Source organism: Cynocephalus volans, chromosome 11, assembly GCF_027409185.1.
Source record: "Cynocephalus volans isolate mCynVol1 chromosome 11, mCynVol1.pri, whole genome shotgun sequence".
Lineage (NCBI taxonomy): Eukaryota > Metazoa > Chordata > Mammalia > Dermoptera > Cynocephalidae > Cynocephalus > Cynocephalus volans.
The window spans coordinates 57191556-57207560 of NC_084470.1; the positions used below are offsets into that span (position 1 = coordinate 57191556).

At 56.6% G+C, this 16005-nt stretch overlaps 1 protein-coding gene across 5 annotated transcripts; it reads left to right on the top strand.

Annotated features, from left to right (window-relative positions):
• Positions 1 to 63: 63 nt before the first annotated feature.
• TMIE (transmembrane inner ear) lies at positions 64 to 15089 on the top strand. Of its 5 annotated transcripts, none has more exons than XM_063115030.1 (6): positions 64 to 123; positions 753 to 929; positions 4361 to 4466; positions 9833 to 9950; positions 13456 to 13605; positions 13924 to 15089. In XM_063115030.1, exons 4-6 carry the CDS (start codon positions 9899 to 9901, stop codon positions 14019 to 14021), a joined length of 300 nt encoding a protein of 99 aa, XP_062971100.1. In that variant the 5' UTR covers positions 64 to 123; positions 753 to 929; positions 4361 to 4466; positions 9833 to 9898; the 3' UTR covers positions 14022 to 15089. The 5 variants fall into 5 exon arrangements, 4 of the variants coding, with proteins under 4 accessions (XP_062971100.1, XP_062971098.1, XP_062971099.1 ...); XM_063115028.1 differs by having other exon boundaries at positions 80 to 183; XM_063115029.1 differs by lacking the exon at positions 4361 to 4466 and having other exon boundaries at positions 80 to 183.
• The last annotated feature ends 916 nt before the right edge of the window (positions 15090 to 16005 follow it).

The window sequence follows — 16005 nt, forward strand, 5'->3', positions numbered from 1 at the left end:
CACGCCCGCCCGCCCGGCCGCCCCGCCCCGCCCCGCCCCCGGTGCTGCTTGGGGGAGGGGGGCCGGCGGAGGAGGAGGCCGGACGCGGTGTCCCGCTGACCCGGCGCAGCGGCCCGACCCGAGGTCTCCCTGCGGCGTCCTGCGGGCCCCGAAGGCTCCCGGCTCCAGCGTGGTGGGAGGCGGGTAACTCGGCGCTCGCACCCAGGCTCGCCTCTCCCGCCTCGCTTCCCCGGCAGGGCTCCGAGGACCGCGCGGCACAGTCCGGGAGGCGGCCTCGGGGTCCTCGTCCCGGCGGGGGCCCGGGACCCCCCGATTCTGACGCTCTGTGGGCTGGGGTGCAGCCCCATGGTCCCGACCCGCTCGAATTCACAGAGGCTGGGACGAGCGGAGCGCTGGGTGGAAACTTATAGCTCGTAGGGGCGCCCTGGGCTGGACGTCCACGGCCGGCGCCACTCCTGTGTGACCTTGGGGAAGCCACCCGCCTCCACTCCTGGCTGTAAACATGGCCGGGTAGAGCGTGAAGCGGCGGGCTTTCTGCGCCAGGGCCTGCGACCTTGGAAAGCGAGGCGGAAGACTAGTCCCGGACCAACCTCCCGGGAGGGGTGGGGGAGGGACCATAGTTCAAACTTGTAACAAAGAGGCCGATGTCTGCCGCCTGGTCCCCTCGAGCCTCCCCGCCGGTCGAGTCACCCTCGCTTCCCTGGCACCCGGGTTCCAGGGACTGACCAGCCTCACTGAGCCTCTTCTGCCAGGGAACACTGAGGGAAGAGGCCCAGGTCCAGAGGCCGGCTGTGGAAGAGCAGAAAGGGTGGCCCACCAGTACCCCGCCTAGTCTGAGGCCACGGGAGGCATCCCAGGTCCTGCCAGTGGAGGTAACAGGGGCCTGAGCCTGCCAACATCAGCCCCTGGCTCCCTTGGGTTGTCACCAGGTGAGAACTCCAGCTCTGCCAAGCTGCCCTTCATGCCCAGTGCCCTGCCCTCTTGCCCCACATTGCTCTCCTCCTGGATCCTCAGCCTGAAGAGCTCCTCCTCTTTTCTCCATCCCTCTGCATGCTGCCAAGTTCCCTGCCCTGGCTCTGGCCTCCTGTTTCCAGCCCTCCTGCACCCCCTGCTGCCTGAGGGGCTCCCACCCCCAAAGGCGTTGCTCCTTTGGCCCCTGCCAGTCCGCTCTCTCCCTCTGGCCTCACATGTTCCTAAGGCTTGTGATGTGTCTCTGCTCTGCTTCACAGGCTGGCACTGCTCACCCTTCTGAAGAAGTTAGTCCAGTGTGCCCTGTTGCTCAGGGGTGGGGGTACCTAAGGGGCCTGCCTCAGAGAAGGCAAAATGTGTTGTCTTCCCCAGCTCCTGCAGTCTCCTTCTGGCCCTCCACTCCCAGGCCCTGGACATCGCCTCCCACTTCATCCCCTCCAATTCATGGCCCTGATGGCCTGTGTTACTGTCTGCTGTGGGCGTTGATCTCCCTGGTCTATGACACAGCCAGGCACAGTCACTGCCCCAGCAGGTGCAATGGAACTGAGGCTTCAAGTTCTAAACAGACCTCCATGGTCTTCCCTGTAGAGAGCTATATGTCTGTGGGCCAGTGGGAGGCAGCAGAGCATTATGGAAAGGCCTGGCATGGGAGCCTTGTGCCCCTCTCCTCTTGCTGTGTGACTCTGCAGTGAGCAGCCTCTCTGAGCCTTAGTACCTCTGCTCGTGAAATGGTCTTGCCTGCATCTCCTTCACAAGGGTTATGTGTGCCTCTGGAAGGTGGGGCTTGGTGAGTTTGAGGGGTCCTTCAAGGATGAGCAGATTTTAGTGGATCTATGGGTCCTCAGGCCATGGATGTTGGCAGACAGGAGTCTCTGGGGCTTGGTAGGGGTGGCAGGGCTGAGGAGTGGCCATGGCCTCATGAGGAGCATGCGGCCTCACCACTTGTGACAAGCCAGCATTTGGGGCAGGGCCCTGAGCAGGACAGATTTAATCTTGTGTTAGGTGGGTGTCTCTGGGCCAGCCCTTCTCTCTGGGCCTCAGTTTCCCCAGTAGCTGAGGAAAGGCAGTGCTGCCTGGGCTCAGGCAGGAAGGGAAGAGCTCCCTCAGCTTCCTCTCCAGAGTCCAGACTTCCTGTTTAGCCACATCTAGGAGAATTGGAAGGTCAACTGAGCTCCTTCCCTTACTAACTGAGCGAACTCATGGGAACCGCAAGCTCAGTTTTATTACCTGCCAAATGGGGCAAAAACTGCCCAGCTTCTCTCCCAGCTCATCCTTGGCTTGGGGCCAGGTAGGGCTTCTGGACCCCTGGTAGTGCCCAAAGGACAGATTCCACTGGGTCCACCTGCCTTTGGCTCCCTGCAACACAGCCAAAGGCCCCTGCCCAGTCCCACTGCAGATGTGCACCCATCAACCTGCACCACTCCCATAACCCCATACATACACACAATCTCATAGTCAAAGAACAGGGTGGTGTGTACACTCAACTGTGCCACATGGACCCATCTACTACTGAACCTCATGGCTGGGCCTCCATATTGCATAATTCTAGTGGCAGCCTTGTACATAGCACACATGTGCAGATCACATACTCATCCACAGGCATGTAGACTTACACACTGCTCCAGGGAATGCACACATGTATGCTGATGGCACCTGTGATTCTAGAGACACTGAGACTCACACTCACACGCAGTCTTGTGCAGAATGCGCATGCACTCCCATATACACCAGTGCCTTGATACACAAGCACATGCTCATGCACACACAGCTCTGACCCAGGCCCAGCTCAGCCCTGGAGCTATTCTGGGCTGGTCCTGGAGCCAATAAGGTCAGGTACAGCCAGCTCTCAGAGGCGCCAGGCGCTGCATCAAAGGCCCAGGCTATCCAGCTCCTACCCCATCCCAGGCTGAGTTCATGATACCCTGGATCCCAGTCTGACTTTGTGACTGAGGAATTCCCACTCCCTACCCCCAACTTCCTCAGAGCTAAACCTTGAGCCCTGGGGTTTCAGGCTCCAAGAGAAAACTATCCACAGGGTCCCCTGGCCACCACCCACTGCTTTGCGCATAGCTTCCAACCCAGAGGCCTTGGAGGCTGGATCGGGTCCTTACAGGAAACCCACAGGAGCTAAAAATAGTACAGGAGGGACAAGCAGGGCTCTGCAGGCCAGCATTCATACCACCATGTGTGGAAGGGACGCTGTCTTCCAGGGAAGCGGGCTGCGGAGTTTAGGGATCCAGAGCTCCTCCACCCCGGACTTGATGGGCCCAACTAGGGGTGGGGTGCAGGGTGATATGGGGGCCTCATAAGCAGAAACAGTACTGGATGGTAGGCAGAACACTAGGAGAAGAAGACTGAATTGGAGGCTCCAGTTCCTGTATGACCTTAGGCAGAGCATAACCCCTCTCTGGGCTTCAATTCCTCATGAGTAAACAGAGAAGAGGAAGAGTCACACCAAATGCTGAAAAGTCCTCGAAGATGGAAAACTCTTTAGTTTTCAGGATGTTCATCTCAACACGGTGTTTAATATTGGAGAATTGGAAACAGTGCAAATGTCCAACAATAGGGCATTGATTGAAAAAGGTCCTGCTGGGTTTTTATACAGTGTAATATTACACTGCCTTTAACAACAATGACAGCAATAATCATAATGACTAGCATTTAATGAAGCCTTGTGATGTGCAGGCACCATGATACTGTAATTACACCTGTTTTACAGATGAGGGACTGAAGCTCAGAGAGGTTAAGTAGCCAACTCGAAGGTTCACAGCTATCAGTATCATTATGTCCCAAAAGTCCTAATGCAGTTTTAAGATTTAATAACTTTAAAAGTTATAAAGTAAAAAGCTACAAATTTACAAGAAACATAATTTGAAAGTTTAATTATTTAAATTATCTTTATGTTAATCTAGTTTTGTGAATTTTGAATAACTTCAATTTTTTTCAGCCTATAAGGGATCTTCAAAAAGTTCATGGAAAGACTCATATTATCTTCTAATTCTATTTTTCCATGAATTCTATTTTGGAAGTACTCTTGTACTTTTGCCATCTTCAGAGAGCAAAAAACAAAATTTACTTTCAAATAGTGTTTCTTATAAATCTGTAGCTTTATACTTTTGAGGTAATTAAAGCTTAAAACTGCAATAAGACTTTTGGGACACCCTGTTATATATGTCTATGTCAGTTTGACTTCGAAGCCTCTGTGCGTGCATGTGTGTGAGGGGGACCTAGGGTGCTCGTACTGGGTAAAAAGCTCTGGGTTCAAAGGGTTATAAGAAACTGTATACAGCAAGGTCTCGGCTGTGTTCAAGAGCCTGCAAAATAGAACCCACATGGAGTAGTGGCCATCTCAAGGGACAGTGGGGACACACATGATTGTGTTCCCTTTCAGATTTCTTCACTGGGCTTGCTCTACTTTTTGATGGATGGAGAAGACGATGAACTTTATAGAGAAAAAGAACACTCCTCCCCTGGGCTGAGCTGTGAATGGGAGCCCCGTAAGCAGCAGAGGGCTGCCCATCCTACTAAGCAGAGCCAGCACTCCACAGCTAGTCCACAGCATCCTCACCTCAGCTCTTGATGGGAGTCTTGCTCTCCGCATTCCATAGAAGAGGAAACAGGCAGAGAGGAGTAATGGTTTGCCCAACACTGCTGTCAGGCTCACTTAATCTAGCCCAGTCTGGCCTCTCTGACCCCATGTCCTGAGGGTGACCTCCCTGGCTGGTCAGTGTGGCTTTCCCTAGCCTGGCCTGTGACCAATTGCATGAGGAAGTGGGGGGCAAAGAGCTGGGTGAGGGATTTGGGCTTTCATGGAGTTCCTGTTTTCCAGGCCAGGGTTTGCCTAGGGAGGACAGGGTGGCCCAGCTCACCCAGCCCCAGACTTTGTTAAGGGTGTACTCAGTGGATCCCCTGGACTAGTCGCCCTTTGCCAGCAGCTCTCCCACCTTCCTGCCTGCCCCGTCATCTCCAGGCCCTGATGCTAACAGGTGTCTGCAGCTGGCCCTCTGCCCCCTGCTACAGCCTGCCTTGGTCCTTGCCCATCTGTGGCACCTCCAGGCCAGAGCCCCACAAGATTCTGGATCTATGGGGTCCCCAGTTCTGAGGGCAGGCCTTGCTGGGGGTATCCAGGCCATGCCCCGCCTGGGCAGGTCTCCACTGGTGTCATTGGTGAGGAGAGATGCAGGGATCCAACACCCGGCTGCTTTTCCTAGCGCTCAGCAGGCAGGAGATAAATAACGGAAGGAAAGGAGAAAAAGAGGAGGAAGAGGGTGGATCAGAGGAGTCCCCCCACTCCAGGCCTCCCCACTCCTCTTCCCAAGTCTTCAGCTCCCCCCAGTCCAAGTCTCCACAGCCCCTCCACAGGGTTGTCAAGGCTCAACAAAGGGAGCAGGACCAGAGTGCAGTGCTGGCCACCTTCAGTGAGAGATTGGGGTCATGGCTTATTAGACTGATATCAGAGTCAGCCAGGGTCAGAAAATGGTCCTGCAGCCCACCCTATCCTGTAGGGCAGAAGATGCTGGCTCCTTCAGGAACCTTCCATAGTACCAGCAGCTCTGACCATACCATCCCCTGCTCCCCATCCCTGCTCTCCAGCTCTGGTGTCCAGGGTGACCAGAGCCGCCTCTGGGCAAGAAGCCAGACCAGAACACCCAGGACATCCCTGAACGCCTGTCACCATAGCAACCTGCTGGCTATGCCCCCCCTTGTCCCCAAGTCCAGTTAGGCTTTCAAATTCAGAAAGTCAGAATGGGAAGGGCCTCCTAGATCGGCAAATTCCAGCCCCTCCCCTTGTCCCACATGCGGAACCTAAGGCCCGAGTGAGAAAGGGAGGGGCACCTGTTGATTAAGGACCAGACCCCACCCTGTCCTCCCTCCCACCACGTCCACCTCAGTGTCCCTGGTCGGGCGCGCGGGGGAGGGGGGTCTGGAGTCTGATCTGGGAGGGGGCGGGCGTTCCACCCGCAGTGATGGCGGGGCGGGCGGCACAGGAACCTGACACCGAGGATGAATAAATGATGCCTGCTCGCCTGCCAGAGCTCGCTGCCACCGAGCGCGGCTGGCCGGGGGCAGTCGCCGGGCAGCCCAGCCCGGGCCGCCCATTGCTCGGCTTCCCCGGCTGCAGGGAGCGGGCGCGGCGGGCGCGAAGATGGCGCGGCAGCGGCGAGGTGCGGGGCGGCTCTGGGCGCTGGGCGGCGCCGCGCTGGGAGTTTGCTTCGCGGGGGTCGCCGGGCAGCTGGTGGAGGTGAGGCGCGGCGGCGCGGCGGGGCCGGGGGGCGCCTCTCGGACCGGGAGCTGGCTTTCTCCCTTCCTCTTGCCCTAGGAGACCCGGCCTAGTGGGGTGACACAGCCCTGGCCCAAGCGCCGCCAGGTTGTGCTGGAGACTCAGCCCCCATTCTTAGGGTCCCTGGTCTGATAGAAGGGCACAGACCCTGATTTCAGAAACATTAGTCTGGTGGGGGAGACTTGCCCTGGTCTTAAGGATTCCCCATCTGGCTGGGGACACAGCCCTGCCCATTCTGATGGGAGACAGTCAGCCCCAGTCCTCCAGTGGGGGAGGTGCACAGCCCTTGATTTCCTTGACCTCTAGTCTGATGGGGGAGATCCAGACCCTGCACTTAGGGTCTGCTGGAGGAAACGGCCTCTGCCTCCAGAGGTCCTCTAGGGACCTCTGTCTAATAGCGGAGACATAGCTTCATGAAGGCGGTGAGGGCATTGCAAGTTGGAGGATGGGGGCAGCAGGATGCAGGGCAGCCATATGAAGCACTAGGCCTGGGGTTGGGGGGTGGGCAGGGCAGTCCCCAGGGTCTGGGGAGTCTAACTCAGTCCTGGTGATAACAGGGAATTATAGGTTTCTGAGCAGGGGTGAGTCATGATGCATTCTGATTTGGAAAGAGGAGGATTCTGATTTGGAAGGAAAGAGGGCACATAGTGGTAGAGCTGGGAGGAGCTCCTGAGATAGCCCGGGAGGAGGTGCAGAGGATGGCTGGGGCCAGGAAGGGCTGGGAGGGAAAAAGTGGGCACCATCTGCAGCCTCCCTGGCCCCCTCTGTACTCCACTCCTGCTGAGCCTGGAAGGGGAGCCAAATAGGAAAGGGGCAGACTAGACCTAGAATTCTGGAGCACGAGGCCACAGGGAGAAGGCCCAAGAACTACAGCCAGAGAGAAGGGGGCAGGCTGGAGGGAGCAGGGAAACAGAAGTGCGAGAGGCAGTGAGAGATGCCCAGGGGAGCCCCCCAGGGGCAGGTGCTAGGGGACAGGATGGAATGGACAGGACCGAGTCATACCCGGAGGAGGGGGCGGGGGGTTCTGAGGGAACACAGCCCTAAACTGGAGGGTCTGAGGGGGATATCAGGACAGAGCCCTGCTACCCGATGCAGCCTTTCCCCACTGCTACTGACTAGGGGGCGTGACCAGGAAGCTGGGCTGGAGTCAAGTGTCAGCTCCAGTGTCCCTGTAAAGGGAGCCAGGCTGGCTTGAGCCCCATGGAGTGTACTTGTGCCCCTCACTGGCTGCCCTGAGGCCTTGGGTGTAGAAGCTGAGTAGGCCTGGTTTCAGGCAGAAGGCTGGAGACGGGGGTCAAGTCAGTTCTGAACCAAGGACTCTTCTCCCTGACCCCCTAGGAACTCATCTCCTTCCAGCCCATCATGGGAAATTGTACTAGCAGTCCCTTTGCCTGCCATCTGCCTACAGTCTGAGCAAGTCTAGCCCTTCCCTCCAGGGAAGCACCGGAGACATTGGGCAGGGCGGGAGTCCATGTCACCACCTGCCCCAGTCCTGCAGGCATCATCCTCCATCAAACTGTGCATCTCTGAAGGAGGTGGGGGCTTCCACACTTCAGCATTCAGACCCCAGCAGGGCCCACCATGAAGAGTTGTCTGGCTATTACTGGCTACCCTCCACCCAAGACCTCTATCAGGAGTGAGAAAGCACGCCTGGCTTAAAGGCTGGAGCAAGAATGTGTAGGAAGTGAGCTCTCAGCTGCCTTGGCTCAGAATCTGAGAACTTTACACTGGCCCTTGGAGTCTTCCGATCATCCACCCCAGCTGGGCCAACACACTGGGCCTTAGAATTTGGGAACTCTGCCACTGCCAAGACCTTGACCCAATGCCACAGACATGTGCCTGACTTACATCTACATGTGCTCCAGCCACACACATGCCCTGTGCTCACAAATGTGTACCCCGCCCTACACACATGTGCCCTGTACCCATGAATGTGTGCCTGATGCCATGTGTGTCCAACACTACATACATGTGTCTGACTCCCCACACGTGTGCCCTGTACACACACACATGTGCCTGACCCCTCACATGTTCCCCAAACCCGGGTACATGTGTCTGACCCCACACATACATGCAGGAGTATTGTTTTCTTGTTAATTTTACCATCAGGTTGGGTAGAAAGAGTCCCCAGAGACTCCTGGAACTACCCCACTCCAGTCACAGATGGAAAAACTGAAGTCCAGAGGAAAGAAGGCATCCACCCTAGTTAACCCTGGCGAGGTGAAAAGAGCCAGGAATCATGTACTGATCCCTGGCCCACAGATCCTCGGGGTTATGTGGGACAGGTCACTAATCCTCCCCGAGTGTCCCTAACCCATGCTGAAGGGTGGAGTTCATTAGATGAGGAAGTACCTGACTCATGGTAGGTACCAATCCATGTTTATGGACCTGGGCGGTGGCAGGGGGTGGGGTGGGGGGATGGTTGAGCTATAGGTTGCCTTTCCTCCCAGAGAGCCAGAAGGGACTCCTCATGCCTGTCTTTATTTGGTTAATCAGAAAACAAATATCACATAGGTGCCCCAGGGTCCTCTCTCCCTCTGAGCACTGACCCCACCCTCTCCCATCAGCTAAACTTGGTGTCAGAGACAGGATCATACATGACTTCTGGTCAGGGACAAGTCTTGCTCCGATTCCACAGGACAGGGCTATGTCCCCTCGAGACACAGAAGGCAGTTCCATGTCCCCTAGACACGAGGTTACCCTCATATTCTGGGGCAGGACTCTGTTCCCCTAGATACCCAGAGCAGGGCTGGACCCTCAGACCTGGGGCAGCACTGTGTCCCCTAGACCCTGGGGCACAGTCATGTCCCTTCAGCCCCCCGGACATGATCATGTCCTCTCACATCCCCCGTGCAGGGTCATGTCCCCTCAGATGCCCAGGACAGGGTAATGTCCCACTGGGAAGTTGCTGGATGTGCTCTGCTCAGGCTTGCTGCAGCCACACTTACATCTTTTGGCCTCCAGGTGTCACTACTGCACTACAGAGTATTTACAATATTTATCTAGTCCTGTCCTGTGAGTACTCCAGCCTAGCTTTCTGGTCAGAGTGACTCCCAATAGGGTAGGTGACTTTATGAGGCCACCTGGTGGGGTCCTGGCCAGGTGGCAGAGCCCTAGGACCCTGACTCCCAGCTCCACACCCCAGCCCCCACTGGAGAGACATGAAAGCAAAGCCAGTCCACCAGCGCAGCACAGGCCTGGCCTTGTCTCTGGCCTTGGTCCTGAGACCCCGTCTGCCTGTGTGGGACCCAGGACTGGAGTGGGAGTGAGTGCCCAAAGGAGCCTTGAACCTAGCCAGGACAGGTTGTCCATGTTTTCTCTTCCCAGCCTTGGTTTCCCCAAGCATCAACTATCCTTCCACTCCAAGTCACTGGCTCTGTGGTCTGGGGCGCTGCTCAGTTCTCTTGTTCTAAATCAGGAACTGCCCAAGGTCTAGGGTACTCATTGTGAATGTCTAAGATGCTTGATTTTAGGAGATTCTGAAATGCTTGGGCCAAATCCATGCTGAGACCTGGGCCTCTCTTGGCCTGGTCCCAGCCCCTGGCTTCTGCCTGGCTCACTTCCTTCTCTCCTGACCCACAGCCCAGCACGGCCCCGCCCAAGCCCAAGCCACCCCCGCTGACCAAGGAGACAGTGGTATTCTGGGACATGCGCCTGTGGCACGTGGTGGGCATCTTTTCGCTCTTCGTGTTGTCTATCAGTGAGTAGCTGCTCCCTGCCCTTTCTGCCACACTGCAGTGGGAGCACTGCACCCCCTCAGCACCCCCGACCCTGCCCAGCACCACCCCCACAGGCTCAGAGCAGCAATTCCGAGCAGTGCAAGCAGGCCAGGAGACCGCAGGAAGCCCATCATGGTTTCTGGCACCTCCCGATCCACACAAAGTCCCTGTGGAGGGCTGACAGACCAGTGGTGACCCGAAGTATTTTGCCGGACCCAGGGAGGCAGCCACACAGCAATTACAGTAATTACAGGGAACTCCACTGAACCGAGGAGAGGACGTGTCATTTTTCCCTATGGCTGGCTTCTTCATGCTTTTCCTGCAGTTTGGCCAGCTTAAAGGGCCCACACCCAAGGGGCCCCAACAAGGCCACCCTCCACCAGAGGCTCCCCAGACGCCTAGCAGATGTGGCTCCCAGGCTTTGAACCCTGCTTTGTCAAATACCATTTCCCAAGAATGACTCACACCCGCCTCAATTAAAAGCAGGAGACCCATTCCTCTCCTGGGGTCTGGGAGCTTCTTCATGCAAAGTCGCAGCAGAATCAGGCTTGGCATGCTCCTCTCCGCCCTCCTCCCAGAATGGGGGTCTGGAGTTAGGGAAGGGGGGCAGAAAGTCACATGAAATGCAGGCCAGGTGGGGAGGTTGCCATGGCACAAAACAGAGTCTGACAGAGTTTCCCACGAGGTAAAAATAGAGTATCTGGGTGCAGGCGGCGAAGGGAGAGAAACCCACTCCCCTGCAAAGGCTTTGGAGAGGAGGAGTCCTCTGAGCTGCAGACCAGTGGGAGGATGGGTGGGGTTTTGCCAGGCAAGACTGCTTGAAAAGCATTCCAGGCAGAGGGAATGGTATGAGCAGAGGCTGGGAGGAAATGTGGCCTCCACACAAGGTCTCAGATAACCCCTATCGGGCATTCACTGAACACTAAAGCTGAGTTTAAGTTCTAGCTGGAGCCGTCCCTGGATGAGGTACCCCGGAGGGCAGAGTGGCCCACAGAGGGCCCTCCAGATGTGAGGGGCTCCAAGAACACTTGACATCTGATTTGCATGTGCTTCTCCTGGCACCAGAAGTGCCCTCCCAAGAGAAAATATCTGCATGCCCCCTCACCCCGCACCCTATGAGCAAGAGGCTGCATTTTGTTCCCAGCTGAGGCTGAGAACCGGCCAGACATCTTAGAGGAGGCCCAAAGGCCAGACAGGTGTGCCTGCAGCCTCAGCCCAGGTGTCCAGAGAGGGAGACAACCCACAGCACCAAGAGACAGGGTTGGGGGAGCTATCTGCCCTGCAGGAGCCACAGGAGCTGTTTAGGGAGCAGCTCTGGGGCACCCCAGGGAGCAGGAGAAAGAGGCCTGGGGCCTCAAGACATACAACAGCCTCTCTGGGGCTCTGCTTAGCCCCAAGGACGGAGGTGCCTGGGGCCACATGAGTAAGTTGCACAGTGTGAAATCCGAAGAGGCACTTATACACCAACCACAGAGACCTTCTCCTACCCCTAATCCCGTTTCCTCAAAAGGGTAAGGGATATCCCCAAGGCCTCTGAGCAGCAGGTCAGCACATGTTACCTTCCATTGCACAGCTCTGGAGAGTGGGAATTAATACAGCCCCATCTCTCCTGGACAGTAAACATTTTTCCTGCTTTTAGGCCTGCTTGGCCCTAGGTGGTGCAGCTGTTAGTGGAGCATCAACCCCAGAACCCTGCAAGGAGCGGGCTGAGGCTCTATGGGGTGCCTCTGGGGGTCTGCTTGAGCCCTGGGGACTTATATCCCAAGCCCGTACCTGGGCCCTGGAACTCAATCCAAAGCACTTTGTTTTTCCCTTTCTTTAAGACAAGCAACCGGGCAGGCTAGGTGGGGCAGTAAGATGAGGGGCAGTGTTTGAGCCCTGCTCTGGCTGCCAATAGCCCACTGAGCTCCCTTTGAAGCCCAAGCCCCCGAGGGCCTGGGAACAGCCTGCATGGAGCCTAAGTGGGCATGGTCCCAAGGAGGTGCCCAGTGGGGTGGCTAGAAGAAGTGGCCCAAGCCAGTAAGGTCGAGGTGGGGGACTAACCTTGGGTATCTAGAGAAGACCAGAACCAAGCTCTTTGGATAACAAAGGCCTGCTGTCTGCTCAGGTCTATCCCCCCACAGTGGTGTAGTCAGACCTACTGCTGGGTCTGTTATGCAGCACCCACCACCCCCACCCCAATGTGTGCCTGGATGCTCTTGGCTCCCTAATCCATTCATTCAGGAGTCCAGTTCTGTTCCCAGCAGCAAAAACCATCTCATTCATTCATTCACTCTTTTCGTTCATTCTGTGAGCCTGGATGAGATCCAGTAGGACCACAATATTTGGCTAAAGGGACACTGACTTGGTTGCACAAGATGACCCCAAAGGATGCTTCAGCCCAGGCTACATAGGTCTGAACCATCTTCCCCAAAATAGGCCTGGCTTGTCCTGCCTGGGCCCTTCTGCCCCCAGGAGTCTGCCAGGAAGTCATGTCTGATCATCTGATTTGTAATAGGAACCAGCTCTATCCCCTCCCCTGGGGCTGGAACCAAGGTGGTCAGGCTGTGGGGGCCTTAAAAAAATAAACTCAGTGCAGCCAGGTCCTGGCAGCCCTGCCCTGCCCTGCCCTACCCATCACTAGACAGGACAGTTCCATGTCCCGGCCCAACTGGCGTGGGTGCAGCTGCCCTTGGCCGGAAAACCGCTCCTAGAATAACTCAGTCTGAGGGGAACGCCCCAGGGCAGGATCCGTGCCCTCTCCCCAGCTCCCTCCCCACCCAGGAGGAACTGAAGGCTTGTCCTCAGGGAGGGAGTCCGAGGCAGCTCTGGCCCAGCTCTCAAAGACCTGGGGAGGAAAAACTAGAATGCACTGGAATGCAACTAGAATGCACTATAGCCTGGGTTGGAAGCACAGGATGGTCTCTAGGAAACTATGGCTTAGTCACAACGCAGCCCTCTGCCTTACCCTCCACTAATTCCTAGTCTAGTCAGAAAGCCCCTCAGGACCAAGACCGGCTACATAATTTACAAGGCCAGTGTAAAATGAAAATATGAGGCTCCTTGTTCAAGAGCTATTAAGAATTTTACAGGAGGGGCCGACCTGTAGCTCACTCGGGAGAGTGTGGCACTGATAACACCAAGGCCATGGGTTCGGATCCCATATAGGGATGGCCGGTTAGCTGACAACACCAAGTCAAGGGTTAAGATCCCCTTACCGGTCATCTTTAAAAAAAAAAAAAAAAAGAATTTTACAGGACAGCATTAAATCAGGCACAATACCCTTCTAACCGTGGGGCCCTGCGCAACTGCATGAAGTCAGCCCTGCTCAGGAAAGCCACCTTGGAAACCTTAGGGCCCACAGGGGTTTTGTAAGATGATAAGCCTCCTGCTGGAGTCCCTTGGGTAAGACACACATAGGCGGATGGAGTCAGGCGTGAAGTTTGGGTGCCATACCTGGGGTATCTGAGGCCCAGCCCTGCCAGGCCTGCTGTGCCCTCCCTACAGTTATCACCCTGTGCTGTGTCTTCAACTGTCGCGTGCCACGGACCCGGAAGGAGATCGAAGCCCGGTACCTGCAGCGAAAGGCAGCCAAGATGTACACGGACAAGTTGGAGACTGTGCCGCCTCTCAATGAACTCACAGAAATCCCTGGAGGTGAGTAGCCCTGCCCAGCCCCAGCTGACGCTGCTGAGCCGGCCAGTTCCTCAGTGCTGCTGCCTGGACTCTCCCTTCTCCTACCCTCCACTTGCAGCAGGTGCAGGGAGGGGACCCGGCCCTGTCCCAGGAGACCGGAGCATGGAAATTGGTCAGAGTGAGGCAAGTAGAACAAGGAGTCTATTCTCCAGTGGGAGAGGTTTGGAAGGAGGAAGTAAAGGACAGGATGTGGGGGGCCTGGGACCCTTCCCCTTGAGGCTGCTGGGCCCAGGACCTTGTCTCACCACTATCACACAGCCTCTCTCCCCTACCCCACAGAGGATAAGAAGAAGAAGAAGAAGGACAGCGTGGACACGGTGGCCATCAAGGTAGAGGAGGAGGAGAAGAACGAAGCCAAGAAGAAAGGAGAGAAGTGAGGGGCGCATCCTGGAGGTGGCGCTGGGGCTGGCAGGCTCTGGAGCTCAAGCCCTGGCCAGGGTCCAGGTATCTTGGACTCGAACTCATATATGGACCACAGAGGCTGTGGTCAGAGGGGGAAGCTGAGGCCCATGGCCACGTCTTCACAGCCCATCAGGGTCGAGGACAAGACTACACCAGGTGTCTTGCCTTCCAGCTTGGACTTTGCTCCTTTCTCCCTATCCATGTGAGCACCTTCCTCAGCAAAGGTCGTCTGGGGCCACTGTCTCTCTGTAGATGCAGAGTGGCCTCACAATGCTCTCCCCACCCAAGATGCCTCTGTCCCACCCTTTCAGCAAGGGACAGCAGTGACTATGGAGTAACAAGATGTGGGGTTCCTTCTGGAAGGGGATGGCTGAACTGAATGGGTTGGGGTGTGAGGCCACACCTAGACTGGCCATGAAGAGGGAGAGAGGATTGCTGACTCAGCCAGGTGGCAGCCCTGATGGCAAGGAGACTGCTCCAAGCCTGGCAGGGGTTCTGGCCCAGGGGAGTGAGTAGAGGTGGTCCCAGAAGCAGGAGAACCCCCAGCCCAGCAGACACCAAGCTCAAGGCCATGGGACCTACTTGTCTCCCACACTGTGACGCTGTGATGAACCTGAGGCTACTAGGAGGCCCAGCATGAGGCCTAGGGGCTCAGAGGGCAGGAGGGCAGGGGGCTGAGGCCAGTGGGCTGGTGGGAGCAGGGAAGAAAGCTAGGGCTTGGACCCTCTCTTGGGAATCAGGGAATGTTTGAGAAGTCAAGGAGGCCCACAGGCTGTTCTGGTGGCCCTTTCTATGCCCAGCTGTGGCAGGAGGTCTCAGGGCATAGGGGGTTACAGCAGGGCACAAACGGCCTCCTAACAGCACAAAGCTTCCTCTTCTACCACTTTCCACTCCTGGCACCTAAAAGAAGCATCTCTACCCAAACATCCCTGGGGGCTGAATCCTCAGGGGGGGGAGGTGCGCAGAGGGGCTTCCCGATGGCATCTGGAGACTTGACTCGGGAGACACAGAGGTTTCTGAGCTGGGGCACTGCTGGAAAGCAGACCGCAGAGATTTTTAAATAAAGCTGAGTGCCTTCTCAGACCTGCGCATAAACCGCCTCCTGAGATGACCTCAGGATGCTCTTCCTGGAGCATCTCCGTCGTAAGTGGAGGGTGACACAGCTGGCTCAGGCCAGCTGAAGTTCCCCGACCCTCTGAATCTTCTCCCAGCCCAAATTAAGATGAGACAGAGGGAGAAATGGTGGCTAAGAGGCGGAGGGGCAGCTGCAGCTCCAGGGCCACCTCCGAGGCAGGCATCAGGGCTCTGCCGGGTGCTAGGTTGATGCGACTCCCATGTACTCCACCCCCTGGCTTTCAATAGGCATTTGATGGTCTGAGCCTGGTGCTGGGGACACAGAAGAGTCAAACCTGGCTCCTGACATGGACCCTGATCACCATCATCATCATCATGCAAGGAGAGTAATCCAGGCTGACATGAGGAAGGAGTATGACGTGGGGTCTTGGGGGCAGTGAGGGCACAGAGGCTGCAGAAGGGCCACCGTTGGAGCTACCAGATGGGAGCAGCTGGCTGTTCTCTGCTGTTGAAGAAGGCTATGGGCTTCTCGTGTAGCATTGGCAAAGGTCATTCTACCCATATGGACCAGAACCCTCCTATGTGGCTGGCAGCAGAAGTCCAGAGGGGCGGGGCACTCAAGGTCACGTACAGCAGCAATTGGTGTGGCCTGAGGGAGGTCCAGAGCTGGGCTCCATCTTCCCTACCTCTTACTTGGGGCCTTCACTAGCCCTTTATGGGCAGATATGGCTGCTGATGATAGCTCCAGGTAGGGGGCAGAGCTAGAAGGTCACAGTTCACTATGGCTCTTTGGGGCAGTGAAAGGGTGTGGTCTAGCCACTGGTCAGAAGGCAGCCAAAGTGGAGGAGAGCCCAATTCCCTCTAAAGTATCACAGAAAGAACTCA